Source organism: Pholcus phalangioides, unplaced genomic scaffold (genome assembly GCF_987345545.1).
Source record: "Pholcus phalangioides strain wild (caught in Gottingen) unplaced genomic scaffold, Ppha-v1.0 ptg000028l_1, whole genome shotgun sequence".
In the NCBI taxonomy this organism is placed as follows: Eukaryota; Metazoa; Arthropoda; class Arachnida; order Araneae; family Pholcidae; genus Pholcus; species Pholcus phalangioides.
This window is the reverse complement of record NW_028301618.1, coordinates 7,730,737-7,758,640: the sequence shown is the minus strand read 5'-3', so window position 1 is coordinate 7,758,640 and position 27,904 is coordinate 7,730,737. Positions and strand designations below refer to the sequence as shown.

At 38.5% G+C, this 27,904-nt stretch overlaps 1 protein-coding gene across 2 annotated transcripts; it reads right to left on the bottom strand.

Annotated features, from left to right (window-relative positions):
* Window positions 1–758: 758 nt before the first annotated feature.
* LOC149067878 (3'(2'),5'-bisphosphate nucleotidase 1-like) lies at window positions 759–27,601 on the bottom strand. Of its 2 annotated transcripts, XM_089252319.1 has the most exons (8): window positions 27,291–27,596; window positions 20,367–20,468; window positions 19,874–19,981; window positions 19,716–19,764; window positions 19,273–19,364; window positions 8,843–8,860; window positions 2,090–2,290; window positions 1,281–1,668 (listed from the first exon to the last, which is right to left on the bottom strand). In XM_089252319.1, the coding sequence occupies exons 1-8, from the start codon at window positions 27,408–27,410 to the stop codon at window positions 1,420–1,422; spliced, it is 939 nt and encodes a 312-aa protein (XP_089108445.1). In that variant the 5' UTR covers window positions 27,411–27,596; the 3' UTR covers window positions 1,281–1,419. The 2 variants fall into 2 exon arrangements, with proteins under 2 accessions (XP_089108446.1, XP_089108445.1); XM_089252320.1 differs by lacking the exon at window positions 8,843–8,860 and having other exon boundaries at window positions 759–1,668; window positions 27,291–27,601.
* Between the last annotated feature and the right edge of the window lie 303 nt (window positions 27,602–27,904).

Sequence of the window (27,904 nt, the reverse complement as noted above, 5' to 3'; positions counted from 1 at the left end):
CCAAAAACTAATGACCAATTAAAAATAAGATAAAATTAGTTCTTGTCATGTCAAGAAAGTAAAAGTATGCATATAATGCATGAAAGTAAAATGTATGCAAGTAAAGGGATTGGATTGGATTTTCAATTTATTGGCGCAAGGACCAATTTGGCCAAACTGCGCCACAACATGATATAAAAATTAGAAAAATGCCCTTTTGTCATGTTAAAAAAATAAACTGTGCAAGATAAAAAAGCGCCATGAAACGTAAAACAATAACATAAATTGTAAAAACTATAATTTGTCATATAAACCAATTTAAAAATGCGAGATGCATCACTATGGTCAGATAAAATGTCAAGAAGTGAGAGATGACTCTGACCAAAGGTGGTCGTGAAATGATGAAGATGATGTGAACAAGTAAAAGCATGAACAATGGTCAATGGACTTTGACAATAAGGACACTCTGGTTGATTCTCTCGTAGTAATAGATATGATTGCGTGAGGCGACTGTGTCCTATGCGTAACCGGGCAAGCAGAACTTCCTCCTTTCGGTTAGGTCTGCAGCTCGAACGCCAATGGCCAAATGTGGGCTTGATGGCATGAAGTTTATTATTTATCTGATTGTTCCAATGATCCTGCCAGCGGCGATTGCAAGTAAAAGTATGCATGCTCAAAAATTATGCATACTTTTAACACAATGATGTATGAAACGTAAAGCAATGACGTAGATTGCAAGGAACTATACCTTGTCATAAAAAAAACCAATAGCTTTGATGAATTTAAAAATGTGAGATGCATTTTGATGGTCAGATAGCCAAATGCAGCAAATGGCTAATCTACAGAAAACTGCTTGTAATCAGCCAAGAAAAAAATTCAAATTACACGCATTCACTGGAAAAAAAAACAACAACAATGGGACATCAAGGACTGAAACCAAGACAGTGAGTAAAGAAAATCGCCAACACGAACAAAAACGAGACAGCTTATACAAACAAGGTGTACGGTCACAGACAAGCCATTTTGCTGATTCAACCATCAAGAGATCATTTTTAGAGCATTTTATCTTCTTTTAACCACCAAATGAACATTTTGCTGTGATTTGGAACAATAGAATGTCCATCGACAGAGCAAATGATGGTTTTCACCAATAACTTCAGGGAATCAAAGGACTACATAGCGTCCACACATACAAGATCATTTTGGATGAGAAAAACTGAAACAAACTTAATTCTGGGAAGCAACCTCCAAATTATTATACCAAAGATAGAAAGAAAATGATTGATACACACAACACTAATCTGTAAAATTCATACAAACAATATATAACTCAACACATATACTAGGTGGGACGAGATAAAAACCAATGCATTGGGTGCTGGACGTTGGTAGGTACGTGAAGTTCAATATATATCGCTCACTGAGAAAGTGACAAAGTCACTACAGCATCACATCCGCTGGCATTTTTTCAACATACCAGTCATGCACAGATGCTAGGTATGTCGCCAGCACACCTGCAGAATTCTGGTGTTCTACATCTGCATGGTATTTGATGGCTTCACCGTGAATGTCTGTGAGTTTGCCGCCGACTGAATGGAGAAGGGCCTCTGGTGCGCAGGTGTCCCATTTCTTACAGCCTGGGCTAGGGAAGACGTATCCTGTTGCTTTTCCTTCGATGAGAAGCAGAACCTGACCAAACAGGAAATAAAATAGATGTAGATTATGCAGAGAAAGAAATAAAACTACATATACATGGGAGACATAAAAGAAACTGAAACCTCGATAAGCTGGCCCATTATAATGCATGCTTTTTGCTGCTAGATGCCGCTCATTGGAAAACCTTCAGCAATTTTTTCAGCCACTACAGAAATTGAACAAGAAACAAGCAAGAGGGGCTTTGAGAAAGAAAATTAAATGTTACTACGACTTCACTCGACGATGCAGGCCAGTACATTGATGCATTAGGTTCCCTGCAAGAGATACCTAGTGGCAGAAACATGTACTACAATAGACCTGCCCATCGGAGAAATTTTGGTTTCTTCTTTGCACCCTCTCATGCATTTAATAAGATAAACAAAATAAAACACAACATGCTATTAAATGTCCTTACTTTATGTCCCGCTCCGCCAACCTTGATTACCTCATCCGCATTCATGGAAGAAACAGCTTTCTGGATGACAGGATTTGAATGAGATCTCGTAGTCGTGACTATTACTTTGTCTTTCGGTGGTAACTTGTGCTCAATGCCGAACGCTCCAATGCCTACAATGCCCCACATAGTTCGCCCTAATTTTGTGTAGTCCTCTTCCACCTGGAATTTTAATCGATAAGCATTTGATCATCTCTCGAATAATACTGTATACAGGGCATCCATAATTAAAAGACCCTATTTTAAAGTAGCCTACAGGCAAAACCAGTCATTAGAAAATTGTGAAATTTTGTGGGACAACTTCATGAAGTGATGGGAATGAGAAAAAAATTAAGATGCACAACAGAGTCACTACCAGAGGGTGTTTCACTTTGAAACCATGTAGTAAACATGTAAATTTATGTGAGGTCACACAGCAGCTGTTATGAGACCCAGAAACATTCACAAAAATCTCGTTTCTCAATGTGTTTGCTGCTCACAATGACGATAAGTTTACGAGATCGTGCTTTCTTGGTCAAAATGTTTTACCAAAACAGCAATTCTGCAGTAACTGCTCTACGGAAATATCAGATTCGGAAGACGATTCTAAAAGGTCCAATGAATGTTAGAAATCTTCGAAGTAAGATAAGAAAATTTGAAACCACAGGATTGTTGGCTGTTCGTTCTGGAAGAAAACCAGTTTCTATAGACACAGCACAGGAGGTTTCGCTCCAGGTGGAAGAGGACAGAGTTTCAAATTCTAGTGATAGCACTAGTGTCAGGCGTGTAGTGACAAGTGTTGGATAGACCATGTTCAGCTGTCCACAAGATCATGCGGGGGGAAAAAAATATTCTCCAATATTATCCGTACAAATTTTCAGTTGTGCAGCAGTTGCTTACACATGGTTATGACGTTCGACTCTGGCTCTCACTGCAGTTTCTAGCTTGCGTTGAGGTTGATTCAGAATGGCCTTGGAATATTCTCTGGACAGATGAAGCGCATTTTCACTTGGATGGTGAAATCAATACTCACAACTGCAGAATTCGGGAACCACAAATTCCACTTGCTATCTTAGAGGTTCCGTTGCTACGAGAAGTTACGCTCTATACGTCCAGTGACATGTTCAATCACCGGGAAGCGATATGCATTGCTGTTACAGAACAAAATTGTTTCGGCTCTGTAAGCATGTCACTGTCTTGCAGACACAATCTCTATGCAAGACGGAGTTCCTCCACATACACTGCTGTGTGTGCTAAGAATGTCCTTAAATCACATTTTACAGAAGAACATGTCATCAGCCAACACTTCCCTAATCTATGGCTTCCTCTGACCTTAATCCACACAATATTTGACTTTGGGGCCATTTGAAACGTCTGGCAAGTCATGACAATCCAAGAACGCTACCTGATCTCAAAGGCAGCATTTCACGCCATGTGCTGAACATTTCCCGCACACACTTCAGTCAGTTGTGGAACATACCATCTTGCAATTTCACATAGTATCTGAAAATGATGGCCATCATGTGGAACATGTTTTGTTGCAGTAACAATTGTGAAAGTGTTTAACAATTGTTAAAATTGTAAACGTTTGCCTAAATGTGTCATTTCTTAATAAAATGCCTTCTGGTGGCGACATGAGCAACTAATTTTTCTCTCCCCCACTGAAACAAATTCCATCACTTCATGAAGTCTTCCACAAAATTTCACGATTTTCTGATGACTGGTTTCGCCCGTAGGCTACTTTAAAATAGGGTCTTTTAATTATGGACGCCCTGTACTTCAAGACTGGTTATCCCAGAAGCAACCTTTATGCTCTAGTTACAATCAGATTCAAAGGTTCCCCCCTGATGATTTCCAGTCGAAAACCTAGCTTATAAACAAACAAACAGTCACTTCTGAGATAATTAAATATAGAAAAAAAGTTATCGAAACATGCACGTGCAAACATAAACATGCAGAGTACCAATTTTGCATGCTCATAAATTATCAACATTGCACTGTGGGACATTCCATCGAAAATGGTTTACAATATGGACCTTCCTACATCTTCATCCAAACAGGCTGAAACCGATTTCAAATCTGGATTGTTTTTGGTTTATTTGGTGCAAAGACCAATTAAGTCAAACTGCACCAAAACAAGTGATGATACAAAAATATGATAAAATTTGTTCTTGTCATGTAAAGGAAATAAAACAATGTGTGAAATGCTAAATAATAGTGTAGATTGTAAACAAGTGTAATTTGTCATAAAAGCCAATGGCTTTGATAAATTGAAAAATGGGAGATGCCCTCGGCTTTAAGGGTGAAAATCCTTGAACGCACATTTCCACAAAGAAACTAAGACAGCAAATCTACTGTGTGTAGATGCATGCTTCCATGGCAAATGTTATATGGAGCATTCACACGTTTGGATTGGATTTCGGTTTTATTGGCACAAAGGCTAATTACATAGCTGCCAACTTTGGAGAATGAAATTAGTTTAGCTTTCACATGATTCGAATTCCGTACGAAAATAATGAGGATTTTCAGAAAGCAATATGGGATTTTTCATTGATAAAAGTAAAATTGTAGAGATTTTTTCTCTATGCAAATCGTGCAACCCATCACAGATTAATGCCAAGTCACCAATTACCACCAACTAGGAGGTTAAATTACTTGTCACTACTACGCTACATCAAACCTCGCCAAAGAAAAAAAATCACCATCGGGCCAGAACCAGGAATTACCCAAAGACTTAATGGGACATATAGTCAAAGTAGATACAAGTCATTTCGCCAACTTGGGATGTCGAAAGGCCGAATCAACATTGACTGTTTGGAAAACTGTCTGTTTCCCAAGAAATTTTTTGTTTTTGTGATTTGACAATGACGACAATTTACATCGTGTGCGATGTCATTTTAGGGATTCAAAACAAAAATAGTCTTCTTCCCCCCTGGGTTTGGGAATAATTTTCACATAAAATAAGGATTTTTTATAATCATAGTTGAAATTCGGGAGATATAAGCATCTTTTAGGAGTACGGGAGATGGTGTAGAAATTCAGGGGACAAATGTGATTCGGTCAAACTGTGCCAAAAGAAGTGACCAATTGAAAATAAAACAAAATTTGTTCTTGTCACGTCAAGCAAGTAAAAGTATGTATAATAATAAAAAACAATGTTGTATGAAATGGAAAACAATGACGCCGATTGTAAAAACTATAATTTGTTGTAAAAATCAATAGCTTTGATGAATTCAAAAATGTGAGACGCATCGCAATAGCCATTTAAAATGTCAAAGTGAAAGATGGATTGGATTTTGATTTTTTGGTGCAAAGACCATCTAGGTCAAGCTGCACCAAAACAAATGTCCATACAAAATCAATACAAGAATTGTTCTTGTCATGTCAATTGTCATATAAACCAATGGCTTTGATGAATTTAAAAGTGCAAGATGCATCGCAATGGTCATTTAAAATGTCGAGAAGTGAAAGACGACTATGACCAAAAGTGGTCGTAAAATGATGACGATGATGCAAACAAGTAAAAGCATGACCGATGGTCAATGGACTCTGACAATGTGGACACTCAGATTGACTCTTCCGTAATAAAAGAGAAAATTGTGCGAGGCGACTGTGTTCTATGTGTAACCGGGCAAGAAAGACTTCCCCCTTTCGGTTAGTCTTGCAGCTCGAACACCAATATCAAAATGTGGGCTTGATGGCATGTAGTTTATTATTTACTTAGTTAATCCAATGATCCTGCCAGCTGTAATTCACACGTTTGAGATTGGATACAGCTTGTTAATGTGTATAGATTTGTAGTTGCAGGATAGGGCACACCAAGTTATGGTGAACAGGGAACTTGGAAATTTTTTCGATTGGATTAGTGCTGCATGTGGATTTTCTCAAGGGGAAACGTTACATGTCTCATATTCCTAATTTTTGTGAAGTTACTGAAGGGACTGTTAGCAATTTTGCAAGTGACATGAAATTAATAAGTGTAGTCGAAAGCCCTTGTGATAGGAATCTGGGAAAGCTGTGCTCCCCTTTTGTCTAATACGTCACAAATTAACCTCAAATTGTCATCTCTATACGTACATAAAAAGTCAGTGTACCAAGGACAGACTTAAAAAATTTTCTTTTTAAGTTTTTTTTTTAAACACCATATAATATTTGCCAATATCATCACACCTAACAAACAATAATTTTTCTCTTATCATATGGAGAAATTCAGGTCACAGCACTGTCATTTATTTTTTTAACAATAATACTAAATACGTAAGCATGCAAAAAAAGAGTATCCCCAATGTAATTGTACATTATTTTTATTATAGATTAGAATGCAATCAGTATCTAGGTTTCAAACACCATTTTGCATGCACTGTCTACCAATAACTACCAAGACAGCAGTGTACAGTCAGCCCTCTGTATTCCTGGGGACGTTCAGAGTGTCACAGCGAATACGGAAAATCATCAAATAACAAAAACCATAAACTTCTGTTTTTGAGGAATCTCATTTATGTCTGTTTTGGGCAGAAGAACTAGCAGGGTGCATCCAGTGATTCTCTCTGCAATGTTTTATGAAAGAACATTATGAACATTAACGCTGTTTCTTCATTTCAGTAGGGGCGTGGTAGCCTGGTCGATAAGATGCTCGTCTAAAGTACCAAAAGATGTTTAGAGGTGTCGCGAGTTCGATACCCGGTTCATCCTCGTCAGAAAACTTTCCCAACACAGGGATACAACAAAAAACTGCGACTTGACTGCAGCAAAAAATTGCTACCGTAGGAGTCTCCCATTGAGGGGTTAGCGCGCCAACCTCTCGATGAGTATAAAAAACAAGCATGCTGTTCGGAATCTGCAATAAATTGTAGGTCTGGGTCTAATTAGTCCTCGTGTGCAGAAAATGACAGTGGTGCGACAAAAATGATCAAATGATCATTTCAGTAAATTTGTTAGATTATAGTGGCAAATGCTTCCGCTACCAATTTTTCAACATGTGCTATAAATGCTTTCATAAAAACTGATCAAGCAGTTGAATGCTATATGTTTGGTTAGGAGGCACATAGAGGTATATAACGCCATGATATTCAAGGGCGTGTTGTGTTACCCAGTATCTAAAGAACTTTGAATAGCATGTCTTAATTGCCAAGGTGCCTTCTGACTTCCGGAATGGAACTTTAAATTAATCCAGGTAAAGTGTTATTTATTCTTTCCGTTCAATGCCTGCAAATTTGCCTAGTTAAAAATGACGGTAATGGTATACAAATCATACAATACACAACTTGTTTACTTGTTGATTGATACCAGAAGGCAGGGTCACTGAATAAGTGTGCATAGTGCATTTGATACATTTTGCCTTGGTATGATTACAATGTCAATGCACAAGAAAGCTCATCACTTCACAACAAAAATTAAAGGTCAACAACTTACAACAAGTAATATCGTTTAAATACTTTGGGGGGAGGGCGCCCTTGATCATGGAAGATGGCTACTGCAGCAATGACATAAGATCTAGAATCGCCCTTGCTAGACTAGGATTGTTAACGAACAAAAACTTAAACTACGAAAAAACATGATTAAGGTATATGTGTGCACTATACAGATCAGAGACCTGGACCATAAACAAGAGATGTGAAACAACTGGAAGTGCTGGAGGCGCATACACTGGACATTGAAAAGGTCAAATTCACGAGTATTAACACAGGTTGGAGAGAGTTACCAAATCCTAGAATGGAATATAGATGGCTACATTGGTTGGGACACGTTCTCCGTCACGGCAGATAGCTGCGAGACAAAATGAAGGGCAGGATCAAAAGGAAAAGACCCAGAGTCATTTGGATTTCAACTTTACTAAATGACGCAGAATGTTCTTTAGTTGGTTTTAGCTGGTACAAAGCCCAAAACAGAGATGAGTGGCGGCTGCTTAGCATGGGGGCGAACCAGTCTCAGGATTGATGTACCATCGATGATGACTATTGCACATTGTGTGTTTGTTAGTTACTTGTTGATATTTCTCATCACCTTTTTTAAAGAAATTGATTCAAAGGCAAGAGTTGTTTTGTAATTTACCATATATTTCCTAACCCTTTGATTGCATTTTTGGACTAATAAGCAATCAAAAAATATCTCCTTATGGTCATCTGTAATTGACTGCCATTTACAAAATGTCAATGGCTCCTCCTCCCTGTTGGACTATTCAATATTGCCAAATTTGGACTGTTCCAATCTAGGAATCTACACAATGTGGTCATCTGATTTTAATACAGATTATTGTGCATTGAACGGAGGTTTGATTACCTGCAGTTGAATTTCTGAAATATATACTCCTTCCAAACTATATCTTTGCATCAGCCAGCTGTTAAAAACCTTTGTATGGATAGTTTCCTACATTTTTAAACAAATATAGTAACAATTAACTTGCTAATGATTTTTCGATGAATAGTTGGACAGCAATTTAGCAAAATGTACAAAGTGGTCTAATTTTGCACCTTGTGACAGTGTTTTCCGAAAAATTGTTTGTTTTTTCTCTCTCAAAGGACTTGACAGTAGAATATCTCACAAGTGTCCGGAAATTATCGGTAGGTAGTGCATATACACACACAGAAACATATAAGTAGTGTTATCGCAGAGTTTGAAATAATACATATATGTACCTTAAACAAGTGTTATTAACTCATGCAACGAAACTCGCATGCTGAGACTATTTCGTGAGTCAGTGTCATTGCATGCTATAAATCAAGAGGTAATTCTTACATTAAGGATGTCCATTGGCTGCAAGATACAAGAACGTGACAGTGCAGTGTAAAAGAAAAAAAAAATACATATAAGCTTCAAGATAATAAACAACATTGCATGTAAAGGTTGAAAAAAAAAAACATAATAATAGCACAAAATATTTTTTCAAGCACAAGCAGGTACAAGGGACCCTCCCTTTCAACCCCCCAAAAAGCCAGTATCGGCTATTGTTTTCAATACCAACTTATGTATGTTAGGTTGTAGGATCTACTGACAGATGAGACTTGAATCCTGAACCAAATACATTAAAGTTCAAGATGGCCATATTCTGGGTCATTCGTGGAGTGATCTTGGTTGATTTCCCAGTCTGGAGAATAGTTTCGAAAAAATGTGCAGCGATTGATTAAATAAGTTAAGGTCACTGTGCTGCATTTGTCTAGATGACAGCACCTGTTCAGTTATCAGTGTTGTTTGTAAACAAACTGTAGTGTAAACAATTTTTATCTGAGATCCACATAAGTTGCCTAATCCACTGGTAAGCAATTTCTTTCTTCTTCTCAGGTATCTGTGAAGATAACCTATATGTAGTTCAATAGTAAATATGTTTTCATGGAAAGTTTTTTGAAAAACACAGAGGACGTATCAAGCTGAAGTTGGTTTTTTGTGGTTTCCAACTTCAAGGCGCGAATGCGAGACGATCTCCCCGTTAAAAAGTCTTGCCACAGAGAGCAACAGGCCTACAACGTAATAAATATTCAATCATTACACTAAACTCACAATTTGAAGTATAGATGGCAGCACTGAAATATCAAGCACAACACTAGCTACACACTCAGACTGTTAGGTGCACTCACTTTGTTCCAGACTCTGCCACGAAGCTCGGCTGGAAGAGATCTCGGTAACTGGGATAAGTCCGGTGGCAGAGCCCCATGGCGTTCATTCATTCAGAGGACATATCAAACAAGTGGATTCAGGAGTGACCGTGTATGGGTCAAAGTCACCCCTCAAGAGAAGGATACAATCAGTTATTTTCAAGTTTTATCATTATCTGGGGAAATGTGAAATTCTGTATGAAAGTGGTTTTTTATCTGCGTGTGCTCATCTGAATCCAACATTGAATACGCCAATTCCAGCGAACAAGAAACCCACCTTATGCAGTCAACGATTGTCATCATTGTGTTTGAAAGCAATCATTACCCTGTTAATAGAATTTAGGTTTTTATAGATCAAACAACAGATGTAGATGGGAGATATATAGATAACGTTGTTGTTGGAACCCTAAAGGTTGATAGACCAGGTGAAATATTTCTCCTAACATGTGAAATGTTACAAAAAGTCAACAATTGCTATGCTATTCGATGATGCCATGAAGCTATTGTGACCAGATGGTGTGAAAAAGGAAAACATTCTTTTTTTAACAGATGCAGCTCCATACATGACCAAGGCAGCTAGAGGGCTAAAACTGTTTTACCCAAAAATAGTTCACATTACATGTCTGGCATATGGTTTACACAGATTGGCTGAAGAAATTCTGAGAAATTATTCCAATATCGACAAGTTAATTTCGAATGGGAGAAAAAAATGTTTCTCTAAAAGCTGCTCTCAGTATACAAAAATTGAAAGAAATCGCCCCTCCTCTACCTCTTCCACCTCAACCTGTTCTTACACGTTGGGGGACTTGGCTCAATGCCGCCTCATATTATTGCATGAATTACAATGCCTTAAAGAGTATAGTTGACAACTTTGATTCTTCAGATGCTTCATCCATCAAGATTGTGAAGGACTGTTTTTCATCAAAAAGTTCGGTCGAACATTTAGCATATGTGCAATCGAACTTTGCTAAAATACCATATGCAGATACTCTCCTAGAGACTGTTGGATTGGCACTTTGTGATGCATTACAAACTGTTCAGCAAGTTAGCAGTGACATATTTCAAGCAAAAGGTCATGTTGCGGAAATAATTATTGCAAAATTAGAAAAAGTAATACAAGCTAATGTGGGTTACTTGATCGACCCTTTGTAAGATAAATGCCATTTTACGTGGAAACCAGGCACAATTTGACGACACCGAGTCAGAACTGTCTGCACATGTAATGCCTTTCTTCAAATTTGCTCCCATAACTTCGACGTGGAAGTTTTTCCATTTAAAAAAACATATTGCAAGACAATAGACAAATTTTCCAATTTGAACATTTGAAAATACATGTCCTAATTTACTGTAATTCTAATGCCGTTTGATAGAATTGTACCAGGGTACGCATTATTTTCATTTACATTATGTAAGACAGTTTTAAGAAAAATGCTTTGAAATTTTCATCTATTACAAGTCGATGAACTGTTTATTTTAAAATTGGATAAGATCAGAAAGAATAAATGGAAATGGAGAAATTAGTGAGTTAAACTATGAGGTCAGTTTCATTTTTTAAGGTCATAGTATCATTTTCTTTAAGGTCATATTTCAATGTTTTTTAGGTCACAAATGCTTGCACATTTCCAAGACTTTTAGGTCATAAAAATCTGTGCCCTAGTTGATTATATACGTAAGTGCAATATTTACCTCCTTGCCGTCGGTGGGCCATGGACCACCTTTGCAGTCAATAACAATAACGTCACGAGATTCTTCATTGTACAATAGGCCTAATATTGTAGACCCTGGCCAGGTCTCCAATGTTTATGTTTTGTGTGTTGCCAGTTTCAATATGTCATAGTTATGTACTAATATTCTATTCCGTACACATATGCAAATGAGATGTTTGTTAAAAGGTTTATGTTAATTTCAGTGCCATCAATTCTCAGTTTTGATTCGTTCTTATAATAGTTGGATGAAGAAAAGTTTTTCCTTATATACTAGCAGTGTGATGAGTTTTTTATATGTAGTGTCTCAGGTGTACCTGCCAAAGGCTACCTGCAATACTTTGATCATTGTCGGCTGCCTTCTTGGAAATAGGCTTCACTATAGGACTACAGGGTGGTATGCTCCCCCCCCCCCCAGAAAGAATGAGGAAAAGAAGTATTTTTGCGCAGAGAGGAGTTTGAACTAGTACAGTCAAGATGAAAGTTTAGTCAGCTTGATGGCGAGAGATCTGGCTCAACGGATCAGATTATGGATAAGGACAATGTACAGGAGACTGGATATTGGCTCCATGTTACAATTCATTTTGCTTCCCATTTAATTCCAAAAATGTTTTAATAATTTAATAAACCATAGTACAGTCCGAGGAAACTTAATCATTTTATTAATCGTCTCAATTTGTATATAGCGTTATAATTGTACCATGTCTTAAGGAATATAATACATTATCTTTGTTCTGAAACTTCGTCTCACTCGCGTGGCTTTTTTTGATTCAATTACTACGAAACCAACGAACCAGTGGGGTCAGCTGGCCTCACAACAAAATGGCGCGTGTCGACAGGATAAAAATGTGATGGAGTGAAGTTGGTGATATGCTATACTTTCCAGTGGTGTAGTGCTGAACTTTGCAATTGAGAGCATCCCGAACATTCAGCGCACATGGTAGTGAACATTCAGCGCACATGGTAGTGAACATTCAGCGCACATGGTATTGGACATGTTGTGGTCATAAGTGATAATGACGTGGTGGAAGTATTACGGCGTGATGGCGATGACAACGATGGAACTGGGTGAGTACCGCATGGTTTTTCTCCTTTCGTGAGCGTTTACTCGTGTTAGTGTTTGCCGAGAGCCTTTATCTGTAACGTTTGATTTTTAAGTTTAGTTTTGGGAGTTATCATTTTATTTTGTTCTGTTGTTTTGGTTCTATAATTCTGGGAAACTTGCATAATGGCGGGTAAGAGAGGTAGGCGTCGTAAGTCAAGTAGAGTCGACGAAGATATGCAAGAATTCGATGGAAATGTGGGAGACAGAACCAATGGGTCTATTGAGGAGACAATGGAACGGGATAGAACAAGGGAACGTGATTCGGAAGCCCGAATCCTGGAGCTAAAAATTCGGTTACAAAGAGAGCAAAATGTGGGTCGGGAGATGGAAGTAGAGCTGGAAAAGATCAGGATGGAGCGATTGGGTAAAGAATCGTCCATGGAAAATCCATCGGGCTCAAGCACTAACAACGTAGAGAGAAAAGTTGATATGATGGGCCAATTTGTCAGACTAATTAAGGAATCATCGGGAAGGTGTCCCAAAAGTCCGATTGAGGTGATAGGATTTTTTGAAACCTTGGAAAGAAATTTTTTGACATTTTCTGTGCCGGAAGAGTTAAAGAGCAAAGTGTTACTCTGTTTATTGGAAGCAGGATTAGCGAATCATGTTTACAGAAAATTGGATAGTGAGGAGATAATGAATTTTAACTTAGTTAAAAATACGATTTTCGAAGAACTAAGAGTTTCTCCAGAAAACCTAAGACAGGAATTTAATTCCTTAAGGAAACTAAATCATGAATCTTTTTTCCAGTTTGCCACGAAAATAGAACGATATTTGCGTTATTATATACAGAGTAGGCATGTCGAAACATTGGAAGACCTTACACAGTTGTTAACTGCTGACAAGTTGAAGGATTGTCTACAACCAGAGGTTAGGTCACTAACAGCCCATGAAATAGCGCAAAAGGCCGATATTTTCACTAATTCGATTTCGTACACAAACATTCACAACACGATTCCTAAACAACCATTTTCCAGTAACAAAAATTTCAAATCTACATCCACCCTCAAAAATCTATTAAAAAAATGCTATATTTGTAATTCCACAGCACATATTGCAAGATTTTGTTCTAAGAGAAAAACAGGTGCAAAGGGGGGTACGGCAGAGGAAGAAGGGCATTCTAGAGATGACTTGGTTGCAAGGGTCAGTGTTGACTTGAGAACAATGGAGCTGCCGCTCAAGGCGGAAGATATTCCTTTGACGCTGAAGAATGTCGTTGTGGCTAGTGCCGAAGGGGAGGCAGAATTCAGGTTGGACTCGGGTGCCGACATCACTTGTATTCGTCAAGGACTGATGGGGGAAGAAAAGGAACCAGTGAAGGGTTTTGTCCGCTTATATGGTGCCTTCGGGGACAGTATACGAGTACCTTTGAAAGTTCTAAAGTTGAGAATAGCTGAGAGAGGGCTACATTCCGGAGACAATGGGATAGAGACCACCTGTGCTATTGCCCCAAAGCTAAGTAGAGAGGGTCTTCTTTCTCTGGGGGATTTCAATGCATTAGCTATACGACGCAAAGAAATTTTTCCGTCGTCCGAGGGGAAAGTGCACGTTGGTCAAGTAACAACGCGTTCGCAAAGAAAGAAAGAGGTGGCGGTGACCAATTTAGAGGAAGTCGTTTTACCACCCACTGAAAAACAACAGGAAGAAGAGATATCAATGAGGGGATCCGATTGTGACAGGGGACAGAGACAAGAGGGTTTAGGAGACATAAATGAGCAGGCGAATTCCGCGAAATCGGAGGGAGAACGCTTGAAAGAAGAACAACGGGAAGACGATAGTTTGAAGGGACCATTCCAGATGGCTGACAGAGGGAAAGAGGGTTTTGTGATCATGGATGGTTATCTTTACCATCGTGAATACGTACAGGATACTGTAATCTGTCAACTGGTTTTGCCGACGAATCGAAGAAAAAGGGTTTTAGAAATAGCACATAAAGCTGTTTTTGCTGGTCATTATGGTTTCCGAAAAACGTTGGAAAGAATAAAACTTTCTTTTTTTTTGGCCTGGGATGAAGGCAGAAGTGAGAGAGTATTGTGATCGCTGTCAGGAGTGTCAATTGAGAAGAAAAATAACTAGATACGACCGTATACCCATAACAAAGGTGGAAAGACCCGAAAAGGTTTGGTCGGTAATTAATCATCAAAAGGCAGTTTGTGAAGTGGATAGACGAGAATAATGTATTGTCGGATAATCAGCATGGGTTCAGGAAGGGGAAGTCATGTGTAACTAACCTCCTTTGCTTCTATGATTACGTGACTAAGGCTTTGGGTAAGAGCAAAAATGTCGACGTTGTTTACCTTGATTTCCAGAAGGCATTCGATCGGGTCCAACATGGCAAACTCTTGAAGCGTTTACACGAGATTGGAATAGGGGGCAACTTGCTGAATTGGATAGAATCGTGGTTAAGAGATAGGTCGCAACGAGTTATGGTGAACGGGGAATTCTCTGGTTGGACAGACGTCACAAGTGGAGTTCCTCAGGGAAGTGTCCTTGGCCCCATACTTTTTTCACTTTTTATCGATAAACTCGATCAGGATATCGATGGAATTACTAGCAAATTCGCAGATGATGTGAAGCTAATGGGGGTAATCGGGAATGAAAGCGATAGGGAGTTGCTCCAGACCAACTTAAACAAGATTGCAGCATGGGCAAATGAATGGAGCATGACGTTTAGCGTAGATAAGTGCATGGTCGCTCATTTTGGTTCGAACAACCCACGGTTCTCTTACGAGTTGAATGGTGTCACTATCCCGGATGCAACTAGAGTCACCGATTTGGGAATTCTCATTGACGAGCGACTTAAGTTTTCTGAACATTGTTCAGCGGTTGTCAAAAAATCGAATAGAATGCTTGGTCTCATTTTCAAAAAGGTCTCTTCGCGTTCTCCTAAAGTCATTCTTCCTCTTTTTCGAGGCTTAGTTCGTCCTGGACTGGAGTATGCTGTAAGGTTTTGGAGACCATACCTACAGAGGGACATAGACTTGGTTGAAGGGGTGCAGAGAAGAGCTACGCGTGTCCTTATTGGCACACAGGGCTTGAGTTATGAAGAAAGACTTCATTTTTTGAATATGTTTACATTGGATGAACGCAGGTGTCGAGGAGATATGATCGAAGTGTTCAAAATTTTCAATGGGATGGATAGGATGGACCATGAACTTTTAGTACACCGCCAATCGACTGCTTTTACAAGGGGACACCAGTATCGATTGGTGAGGGACAATGCAAGGTTATGGTGTCGCAGGGAATTTTTCTCCAATAGGGTTGTTAATAAATGGAATAGCTTACCCCCGGAGGTAGTAAATTGTAACACAATTGACACGTTTAAAAAGAAATACGATAAACATGTTGGGGTAAATCGAGAAGCTATCCATTCTTAGAATAAGACAACCATAAGTAATCTTTATGGGCATTGTATAATATTTTATCATGTGTATATATTGTTTGTAATTTGTGTTAATTGCATTTTTAGTTGGGTTGCTGTATTTTTGAAACATATGACAACCATATTTTTATGGGCATCTTTTTATCAGCCACCTCGTTGGGCATTTTGCCTGTTGTGGCGTTGTATTTGTATTTGTATTTGTATAATGTTGATTGTATAGGTGAAATTTCTCCTCCATCGTCAAGGGGGCATAAATATGTTCTTACGATTATTGATCAACATTCACGATACGCAGAAGCAGTGTGTTTACGATCTTTGTCTACAAAGGCTACTTGTGACGCACTTTTGACTATTTTTCAGAAATATGGTATCCCTGATGTTATTGCCTCCGACCAAGGAACAAATTTCACTGGTGCACTCACAGTTAAATTCGAAGAGGTATTAGGTATATCTCCCAGATTTAGTACTCCAGGTTATCCTCAGAGTTCAGGATTGGTTGAGAGATATAACCAGACTCTGAAAAATATGATACATTTTGAATTGAGGAAGAACCCAAGGGATTGGGATAAATGTATTCCATTTTGTGTCTGGGCTTATAATGAGGTACCCAATAGCACTATTGGATACGCACCGTTCGAAATGATGTTTGGGCGAAAACCCAGAGGAGTGTTAAATTTGTTGAAAAATGTTATGACCAATGCATTACCTTTACCAACGGGAACTACTAAAAGTGCAAGTGAATATTTAATAGAACTTAAATCGAGATTGGAAGAAATAGCCGAAAATGCACATATTAATGCTGAGGTAAATCAACAAAAATATGTTAATTACCATAACAGAGGGACTAGACTCAAACAATTCAAGGAAGGGGACCAAGTAATAGTTTTGGCTCCGGATTCTACCAATAAACTTTTCGCCAGATGGCAAGGTCCTGTAACAATTTTGGGAAGAGTCAAACAGAACAGTTATATTGTTGAAATGCCAAATGGGGGTCAGAGAACTTTTCATGCCAATAAACTGAGAGAATTCAAGGTAACGTGTGATGTGGTTGGAGTAATTTTTCAGGAGGATACTGATTTTGGTGAAATTAAAGAAGCCCCAAGGGAGCAAATATCAGCTGACGAGTATGGGAAGGGGGTCTTAGAAAATGATAATTTATCAAAAACCCAGGAAGAACAATTAAAGAAACTACTGGTAGAATTTCCGGATTTCTTTTCAGGAAAAATTGGGAAAAGCAAAATAGGACAACATGAAATTAAACTAAAACCAGGTAGTCAACTTAAAACGTTACATCGCTATAAGGTTCCAATTCCAATGCAAGATAAGGTAGAGGGACAAATAGAAGAATTATTGCAACTGGATTTGATCGAACCGTGCGATGCAGAATTCAGCCATCCTATTGTATGCGTAGTTAAGAAGGATGGTGGGATGAGGTTGTGTTGCGATTATAGAATGATCAATGCCCATACACTACCAAGTGAATATCCAATGCAACACATCCCAAACTTGTTAGCAAAGGTTGGAAGGGCAAATTTTATTTCAACAATCGATTGTCAGAGAGGGTACTGGCAGTTACCCATGCACGTAAACAGTCGTAAATATACTTCTTTTTCGTCGCATAGTGGCCAATTTCAGTGGAAGGTTATGCCGTTCGGATTGTCAGGTGCAGGTGCTAGTTTTCAGAGAACAATGAACGTCATCCTAGCAAAACATAAAAAGTACGCTGACGCTTATCTAGATGATATTGCAGTGTATAGTCAGACATGGGAATCGCACCTTGTGCATTTAAGAGCAGTGCTGACTGAACTTGCAGGTAACGGCTGGATGGGTAATGCAGGAAAATGTAAATTTGGGAAACGTAAAGTTAAATTTTTAGGGCATATTGTAGGATCACAAACTCAAGCTCCTGATCCAGAAAAGTTAAGTGCAATTAAGGAACTAGATCGTCCGAAAACTAAATCCCAAGTTAAAAGCATGTTAGGGTTGTTTGGTTATTACAGAGAATTAGTGTCTAATTATGCCGAAATAGCGCGTCCTCTAACTGAATTAACTCAGAAAAAACAACCGGAAAAAGTTACTTGGGGAAACAAGGAGTAAAGTGCATTTCAGATGCTCAAGGAGAAATTGTGTAATTCTCCTATATTAATGGCTCCAGTTATTGGGAGAGGTTATTATTTAACCTGCGACGCAAGTCAACACAGCGTTGGTGTGTGTTTGAGCCAGATGGATGATAGCAATATTGAGAGACCAGTAGCATTTGCTAGTAAAAAATTAACGCACACTCAAAGCAAATGGCCTGCAATTCATAGGGAAGCGTACGCTATAATATATGGACTTAAAAAATTCGAAGAATGGATTTTCGGCGAGAGGATAACGGTAATATCGGATCACAATCCGTTGTCTTTCTTGTCCAATTGTTCTCCTCAAAACTCTAAGTTACAGAGATGGGTTTTAGCTTTACAAAATTATAATATAGTAATTGAACATAGAGCGGGAAGTCGCATACCGCATGTTGACGCTCTATCCAGACTTGAAAGGATAGATAAACAATGGCTCTCGGGGAATGCTGAGGCGTAGAGATGCTTCACGGGGGGGGGGGGGGGGGGAGAGATTACCAAAGGTGCTTTCTCCGAAGCAAAGCTGTAGCGAAAAAAAAGAAAAAAAAAAGGAAAGACGAAGAGAAGAAGGAGGAATTCGAACTGTATTGTGAAGCTGTGATGTCATGCTCAGAACTTTAGATGTGGTGGATTGTGAATGTCCACTGAAGATGAACATTCATCTAGGTGGGGAGGTGTGACGTTACGACCCCTCCATTCCGACGATCTCTCACCAGAACGAGGGAGAAGAAAAACGGAAACGGAGGAAAGAAAAGACCCAAGGGGGGTGAAGAAAGGAGACGCTTGATTGGGGGGAGGAGAAAAAGAAAGTCAGGAGCGACTTTCGGGACCGAAGGAGAAGGTCATGGACTTGGACAGTCCGAGGAAACTTAATCATTTTATTAATCGTCTCAATTTGTATATAGCGTTATAATTGTACCATGTCTTAAGGAATATAATACATTATCTTTGTTCTGAAACTTCGTCTCACTCGCGTGGCTTTTTTTGATTCAATTACTACGAAACCAACGAACCAGTGGGGTCAGCTGGCCTCACATAAACCATAGTCATTTTCCTGGGCATTGTTTCATAACTGCATTGTGCTTCTAGAATATCTTCAAACAGTGGAGAATGATTATATTTATAAGGGTCATATGGCTATATGGGAAAAAATATGGCAAGTTTGATCAAGTTGCATGATGTGCGAAGATTTAATAACTAATATATGCATTGCAATCTTAATATAAGCTTTTAACATATTATAACCAAAATGTGAAGTATCTTAACTACCTGGTAATTGTAGTAAGGCTGATGAATAACGCCACCAATTGCTTTACCCCCAACAGCGATGCCAATGAGAACAGTCACATGATCCAGGAGACCTATAAAGAAGGAAAAACCAAACGAGAGGCATATTTTACATGATCACGATATATACTCTACAAGTACGACAAACGAAACAGCTCTCTATCAAATACCAATAAAGCTATGAGCCAACCTGCAGTAATAAACTTTAAGGGAACACAAACACTTTGTTTCTTATATCAATCTAAGAAGAAAATAATAATTCTGTCATTGAGTGTATTTTAAAGGCCTCAAAACCTTAGGACCTTTGGTACAGTTCATGAATACATTATCAACTTTGGCTGACACTTCCTCTGATTTTTATGTTTTTTTCAGCCATTTGCTACAGGTTAAATAAAATACCATTTTGAAAGATAATGCACACATACCTTGAGTGTACTCCTTCGTCCCATCCAAAGGATCAACCCATATGACCACCTGAAATTCGGTGAGAAATAAACGTTAACTGCCAAGAATATCATCTTTATCAATAATATAACACCATCTAAATGAGTAATTCTTTATATTGCAATAGACCTATACGCACATCCTCTTCTTTAACAGTCCGGTAAGGTTCGGGACAGTCCACGTTCAAGGGTTCACATTTGTCCAGATTCAAGGTCAATTCATCATCGCTGTCATGCTTGTCTAGAGTCTAAAATCAAAAGAAAGAAAAAAAAATATTTAATACGCAAATACATGAATTGTATGTCAATTTTGCAGTAACATTTTGAGTCCATACTTGAATATGCTAACGCTCTATTTGGAGACTTTTCTTCATATAATCTGTTGAAACCATTTTTATTCCTTGTCACATTTTCTAGGTGACTAAATGTGACATAAAATTGTTAGACAGAGTTTTCCACTCACAGTTAAAAAGACTCACTGAACAGTTTATCGAAGAAACCAAGAATTAGATTAAGACAGTAACAGTTCATTAATTTAAAGATATTTAAGCTCAGTCAAACTGATATTATTTCACCATAGCAACTGCAACTCAATTTCTAGAAAAATAAAGAAAAAAACTATATAAGACCAACCTCTTCTCCTATGATGGTCATCTTCGGGAACTGTCTCGAAAGGGAATTCACAATACATCTTTGCGCTGATCTATCTGCCTCTGTCTGTAAGTCATTGATACCCTGAAATGATTACAGCAATTTTACCACCATTAAATACAATGAAAGTTTACAACATCTAAATGAAAGCTAAACCACAGATTTAGGAAAACCAAAGGATTGGAGTTTGGTTTTATTGGCGCAAGGACCAAGACAACTAGCCATCAAGATCGGGAAGATCCACCACGAACGAAAAAAATTTGTAGGAAATGATTGGTTTATAGTACATTATGATCGTTATTATTTTTGCTTGTTTTATACTCCAGTTTTCGTTTTGCTTTAGTTTAATTAGAATCTACTTTTATTTATTTAGAATTTTTTACTGTAACATTGGTCTGTGGGCCAGACCCAGGTTACAGTAAGAAATTATAAATACAGTAGAGCATCGATTATCCGAAACAATAGTGTACTGGGAGTGTTTGCATAACCAATTTTTTGGATAACCGATCATTCACTGAAACACATTGTACCAGTGTTATAGCAGCTGTATGAAACAACGTCTTACAAATAACAGACAACTGACCAGCCTAGTTTGCCAAGTTACAATTTAGGAAAAGAAGTTCAAAATTTTCTTTTGCTTCCGAAACCAAGACTTTTTTTTTTTTGCTGCTAAATCTTGCAAACGTTTCAAAGACAGCAATTGGACAGCATCACCTTCTCGTAGTGCTAACCACTTCATAGGCAGTGAAAAACTTCCTCACTAGATGGCCTTTTTTTAGCCCAGTCATCGTCACTAGGCTCTTTCTCGTCATCAAGGGTCGTTGATGACACTGGCAATGATTTCATCATCCATCAATACTTTAGAGCCAAAGTCATCGGCATCACATTCGAGTCAGTCTTGAACGTTTTTCTGGTCACATTCTCCAAATCCTGAAGATTCCTTCATCAACTCAGCCAGTTCTGATATGAATTGGCTGGTTTGTGGCTCTTCAGGTGCAGTGATAGACCACTGATGGAAGGAGCTTATTACAGGAGGAGCAAAGCACTAGCGACTGCTGGTGAAACTTCTACATGGTGCACAAATTTGAATTTGCCAACTAGAACGCTTTCTGTTAACAAATGTTTCTGTTGATCGGTATTCAGGTAATCAATGCTCTACTGTGTAAATAGCTATATTTTTCTTACTTTCTGTGATCACGCAAATAAAATAAAATTTCTTTATTAGGAAATGTTGGCATTAAAGCAGACTCCTTGGCAAAACATGAAAAAACCAAAGATCATCAGTTTTCTATCGCCTCTCAAAATACTAGTGATTGAAATGGAATGGAATAAATCAGTTGCTGCTGTTCACTGCAAGGAGGAAAAGGCCATCATTTCAGCAATGAACATTGTCTACTTCCAAATTAAAGAAAATTTACCAATGTGCACATTTTCTCCCTTAAAACACTTGTGCATTGATTCGGGTGTGCATGATTTAGGAAATTTAAATGTTGATGAGCGCACACATTATGAAAATCATAAAAGTACCATTGATATGCAGTGTGCCATTTCAGATTCAATTCAAAATGATATTGTGTCCAAAATAAAACGAAGCCCCTGATACTCAATTATGGTGGATGAAAGCACAGATGTATCTGTAATACAGTGTATGATTGTATATGCCAAATACAGAAGTGAAAATATAATGGGAAGCAAAGTTTGACCACTTCTTTCTTGAAATTGATTGAGCTTCCTGGATGCACAGCAAATGACTTGTACAAAGAGTTGTGCAATACGTAAGAAGAAGTTGGTCTGCCGAAGAAAAAAATTTGTGGGGTAGCTACAGATGGTGCCAATATAATGCAGGTGTCAGATCTGGATTCACCACCCTATTAAGAAATGTCAAACACATCAAGATATTTTGAATCGCATACACAAATACTTTAGCCAATCACCTAAACGTACCAGGATACTTGATACATTGTATGAAATCCTGGATACTGAAAAAAAAAAAAATTCACTCAAGTATCAGCAACAAGGTGGTTATTTCTGTATTAGTCAGTTGAATCTGTAAGAAAGAACTGGTCGGCACTAGTTTCTGTGTTGACAGAAGACTCCAGTGCTGTTGGGCAAGGTCTACTGAAAGCAGTCACAAGTTACAGATTCGTTGCTGTGACTGCTTTTATGTATTATGTTTAGCATTTCAGAAGCAAAATATAGATTTTAGTCAAATGCCAAATTGACATCACCATCAAAAGCTTGGGACGATGTTTCCTCTAATGGCGGAGAAAGATTTCAGACGTTTTTATGGAGATAGTACCTGAAGAAGTGATTGATTTTGTGTATGAGAATCATACAATCCATTACAGCACAAATGAATGTGATGTATTCGAAAAAATAAAAGTTACATCACAAATCTTCTGGAAAACCTGAAAGAACGTTTCCAAGAATGTGACAAGTTGAAACTTTTTGGTATATTCATACCATAAAACCTTCCATTGCCAACTGATCCAACTTTCAGAAGTTATGGTAAAGAAGAAGTTAAAATAATTTTTGATCTCCTGTGTTTGGAAAGATCAAACTGTTTAACCGAAATGTTAGCAGAATGGAAACTACTGAGAAATTTGCTGAGCACCCGCTGTAGAGAAATGAGTTTAGAGGGTGTTGTGGATTTCATTCACAAGAATGAGTTGCAGCGAATGTATCCTGTTTTGTGTAATATGGTGCATTTTGCTACAATTTTACCACTGCACACAGTAGACTGGGAAAGAGGGTTCAGCATTATGAACCTTTGCCAAATCGAATGGATTTAAAAATGCACGTAACAGCATTTCTGTTTGTGTGAATGGTTCAAGCAGGGAACAATTCCATTTTGAGACAGCTTTTGAATTGTGGGCAGCGAAAAAATCTTGCAGAATTCCCAACAATTAAACAATTTTTATTTATATATGATTTGCATTTTGATTTATTTTTCTATCTTGAACTTGATATACCATATTTTTTAACGTGTATAACGAACCCCTTTTTGTCAAAAACCGGGTCTCAAAAAATAAGAGGGTGTTTCATGGGTAGCATGTATTATAGATATATCTTTTCAACTTTTTCCCCAAATTTTAAGTCTAAAGAAATCAGGTGGTCTCTTAAACACATTAAAATACGGTAATTTGTTTTGGAATCCGCATTTTATGCCACGTCAGTTTGTAAAAATGCCACATGAATTGTAAAAATCTATAATTTGTCATACAAACCAATGGCTTTGATGAATTTAAAAATGTGAGATGCATCGCTATGGTCAGATAAAATGTCATGAAGTGAAAGATGATTCTGACGTGAAAGCGGTCGTAAAATGATGACGATGGTGCGAACAGTTTTGCAACCTTCTGTAATATTTATAAGCATATTTATGCATGCAGCTTCTTTCTGCCCACGAAGGATGTGATAAGAATTAGGCTTAGAGATGAACTAATTTTTGCCTTACACAAAATAAATTGTTTTCCCTTAATTTCTCAAACTTTGTGAACGTCCTTCCTAGTCTCACTCTCTTGTATTTTGGTTTTGGCAAAATGTAGCTGCTCATTTTAGTAACTTCCTTCAGGAGCCAGATAATAGCTGCCCTTAAATTTTTATTAAAATATTTTAATACTTTCATTGCCCTTATACTATTAAGTGTGGTTACAAGAACGTGAGCCCCGGTGGGGGAGAGGGGAATTCTTCATGCCTTATGCAAATGACGGATTACGCTCGTCAACAACCGGTCGATTCCCATGAGGGAAAGAATTTCCCTGTCTATAAAAGATGTTTGTTCTTGATCAGTGTTCATTTTTTTTTTTCGGTTATAGTTCAATATATGTTCGTTATGTCTCGTCACTGTGTTATTTTCATGCCTAAGCCAGATGTGGAATTAAATGAAGTCTTTAATCAAATTGAGTTTTTATTGAGCGACACTGCACACTGCGCTGACAAGCTCGACGGTTGGGGAGAGCGGCGATGCAGGTGCCCTGGACAAAGAAATCGAAAGAGACCTTCAACTCCGGCAGACTCAATGGGTCCCATGGCTATTCAGTGAAAAATAAGGTTCGCAAGCAAATGGCAGAAATTTGGGAATGCCTCCTCCAGACCACTTAGATCCTTAAGGTAGCCCGTGACCAAGGCCTGATGGTGTCAGACTCATCTTGTACTTGGCGAAGTCTGTCCTCACCAAAGTTCAATCTGGTGTCTTCATCCTAACATTGCAGATGGCGCCTGTTATCACCTCAACTACCCGAACTGTCAGTAGATTTTCTGTTGTATCTGCTTATTATTGTCCTCAGGCGCAAATAATTTACTTGAATTTTACATTCCTCTGTTATGTGAAAACTTATTTTTATATCATTATAATATTTTGTCATGGGGAGACCCCTAGTAATCTGATTTTCATGATATAATTGAAAGGAATTTTTTCAGATTCAAAATTGATTTGCTATTTAAGTAGTCTCATCGTGTCTACCTACCTTGTTTCTGGAATTTAATTTCATAAGTTGAGGAACATGTGTTGAAGTTTCGTGTACCCCCATTTCATCACGGCTACCCCCTTAACGGGGTTGCAGTCACTGTTGCCAACAGTCAAAAAACTTTCCGACTAGATTTTTCATCAAAAACAACTACAAACCTGACTTAAACCACCAGAATTGAGTCATCACGTGAATGACCATGCGTCCCGTATTTCCCAGGACATTCCGTATTATCAAGTAATTTAATAAATGACTTCCTCTGCACATTAAAATTTTTTGAAGACTACAAAAATGACTAGCAAAACTACTAGATGGGTATTTTTCCAACTAAATGGCAGAGAAAAAGACCAGATCAAGTAGGAAAATAATTACGTTGGCAACACTAGTTGAAGTCTCTTAAATTTCTAGAATGATTGATCCAGGTGGCACTAGTTTTGCCAAACGCGTTCCTACATTCAAAAACCTTATCACTTTTAGAGAGAGAATAATTATTTATACAACATAAAGGACCGTTGCTTATTTAAAAGAGTCTAGATACCCAGTAAGAGCCTAGGTTTTATTTTTGTAAAGTTATAGTGGGTGGAATTGTTGAAGCGCTTTCTCCAGAACTTGACCAATTAACGACAGTTCACTCTAATAAACTAGCTTCTTTAGCACATGAAATAAACACACTACACAAAATGCCAAATATGGAACATTAGCCAACAATAATCAAATCTGTAAAACAAATATTATAAAGCAATACGAGCAATTCCAACAATAAAGAGAGGCCTTTGAAAATAAAAAACTACCCAGGAGCTCACAAAAGACTCTAGATTGGAATGGGAAAGAAGGGACTTGGTCTCACCAGCGTTTCTTAACCTTTTTTTGGTTGAAATGCAGTGTCCGTTACTCTAGACCATACCTTTTTCTCGTCCAGTGCTCCCTCCTCTTAACAAGAAACAAGACCTTTCTTATTACTGCATTGATTTTTTTTTTTGAGCAAATTAGTACTAAAGAAAATTTTCATGAGTAGGGTGGTAGCGACACCTGATTCAGGGAGGGATTTCATGGAGGGGGCGCATTCTAAGCAGTGCTGCCTCACCTCCTCCTCGAGGGACCCCCCTCAGGCAAAAAGAACTTCTGGAGCTCCTTACTTTAGCTAGAAACATCTTACAGTATCAAAATCAGCCGCTGTGGTGGTTGAGTGTTCATAGTGATGGACTCGATCACGAAGATCCGGGTTCAAACCCCACCGTCATCGCAGTGGTGGTAAGCTGAAGTTGGTTTTCTGCAGTTCCCAACTTCGAGGCGCTAATACGAGCCAATCTCCCTGTTAAAAAGTCTCAACGCTGAAAGCAATAGGCTTGCAACGGTATAATTATTCATTCATCACACTTCAATCACTATGAGTTGAGAAAAATTCAGTTACTTTAGAAGTTCCGCAGCGGAATATGGACGAGGTGCATGACTGTTTTAGTATACTAGTATCAAAATCATAGTAGCAGATCACATCATGTAAAACCTGTACTAACACCAGGGCCTCACTCAGATGTGACCCACGTTATAAGATGGCTTTGTTTCTATGCACTGCCATTTTAACAGCATCAGCCTCCGCCACCCCCCTCCTCTTGACTGGGAGTACATGTTTTACCAGAGATTACCTTAATTTAGATACTTATTCTAAAAAAATAATAGCATCAAATCTAATTATCCTGAGGCTTTGATACGCACTTAAGGCCACGGGCTGTATCCATTGTGGGGCCCATGTGCTAAGATGGCCCTGGCTCTACCTGCAGTTCTGCTTCATTATGAAAACAGTCACTTTTTCTCACTGTATTTCATCACTTGCAGCTTCGTTTTTCTCACAGGGCTTTCGCGGCCCCACTAAGCAGCATGTCATGGCTCCTCTTTTACTTGATTTTCATCCTTGGAGAGACGTAGCCAGAAATTTCATTCGGGGGGGGGGGGAACCAAAGTGATAGAACAATGATTTGGCCATATTTCCCCCCTTTTTTCGGTCATTTTCTCACATTTCGGGGGGGGGGGCGCCAAAGTGATAGAACAATAAGTTTGGCCCTCTTTTTCCCTTTTTTCGGTCATTTTCTCACATTTCGGGGGGCGATCAGACCCCCAAGTCTCCCCCCGCTACGTCCTTGCACCCGTGGGATCCTTGGAGTACCTCGGGGGACACAAGTTGAGAAAAATTTGGGTAGTACATTGAAAGCGAAACAGAATTATTGAACACAGTCGAATCCCGTTTTAACGACTACCGTTACAGCGGAAAATCTCGTTTTAACGAACACTTTTCTTATCCCCCAAATAAGTTTACACAGGAACAATGCTAGGTAACCTGGAATTCCTTTATAACGAAATTTCACTTTCGTGATTCCTCTGGTCCCTTGGCGTTCGTTATAAAGGGATTCAACTGTAATTATTAATGTAACTATTGAAATACCTTGTCGACGATTCCGAGATCTCCTTTGTTCATGATGTCCCGGATGATTTTCCCGGCGTAGTTGGCGACGGCCGCCGAAGCCGAAACGATGCGGAGCAGTAAGCAATTGTTCGAAGCCATTTCCTCACGTGCGAAGATTTTTCAAAATTTGAAAAAAATGGGATTTCAAATATTTGAGGTTCTTTTCTCCCTACTTCGGAATAAAAATTGGCGTTTAATCAAATAAGACTGAATCGAATTCACATAATACTGAAGGAATCAAATGTAAAAAAAATGGACGGAAAGATCGAAGCGTTGCTTCCATCCAAAACAAAGACAGAAAATGGCGTGTGAGGGGGGAAAAAAAAAACTCGCATTGTTTATGTTCGGTGGTGGTAATTTCTCACAAGGAAATATCCCTGCGAGATATATTCATCCACAGATAGACCAGGCCAGTGGTGCTCAACCGGGGGGCCATATGGCCCCATAGTGGTACTGGGATACCTCAAGGGGGCCACGGAAGAAAATGGAAAAAGGGGCCATGACAGGTGGTTTGGACGGCTGCAGAGAGCTGAGAAGAAAAATTAAGGTGTGAAGAAATAAAAAGGTTTTTATATTAGTGACTATACACTTAC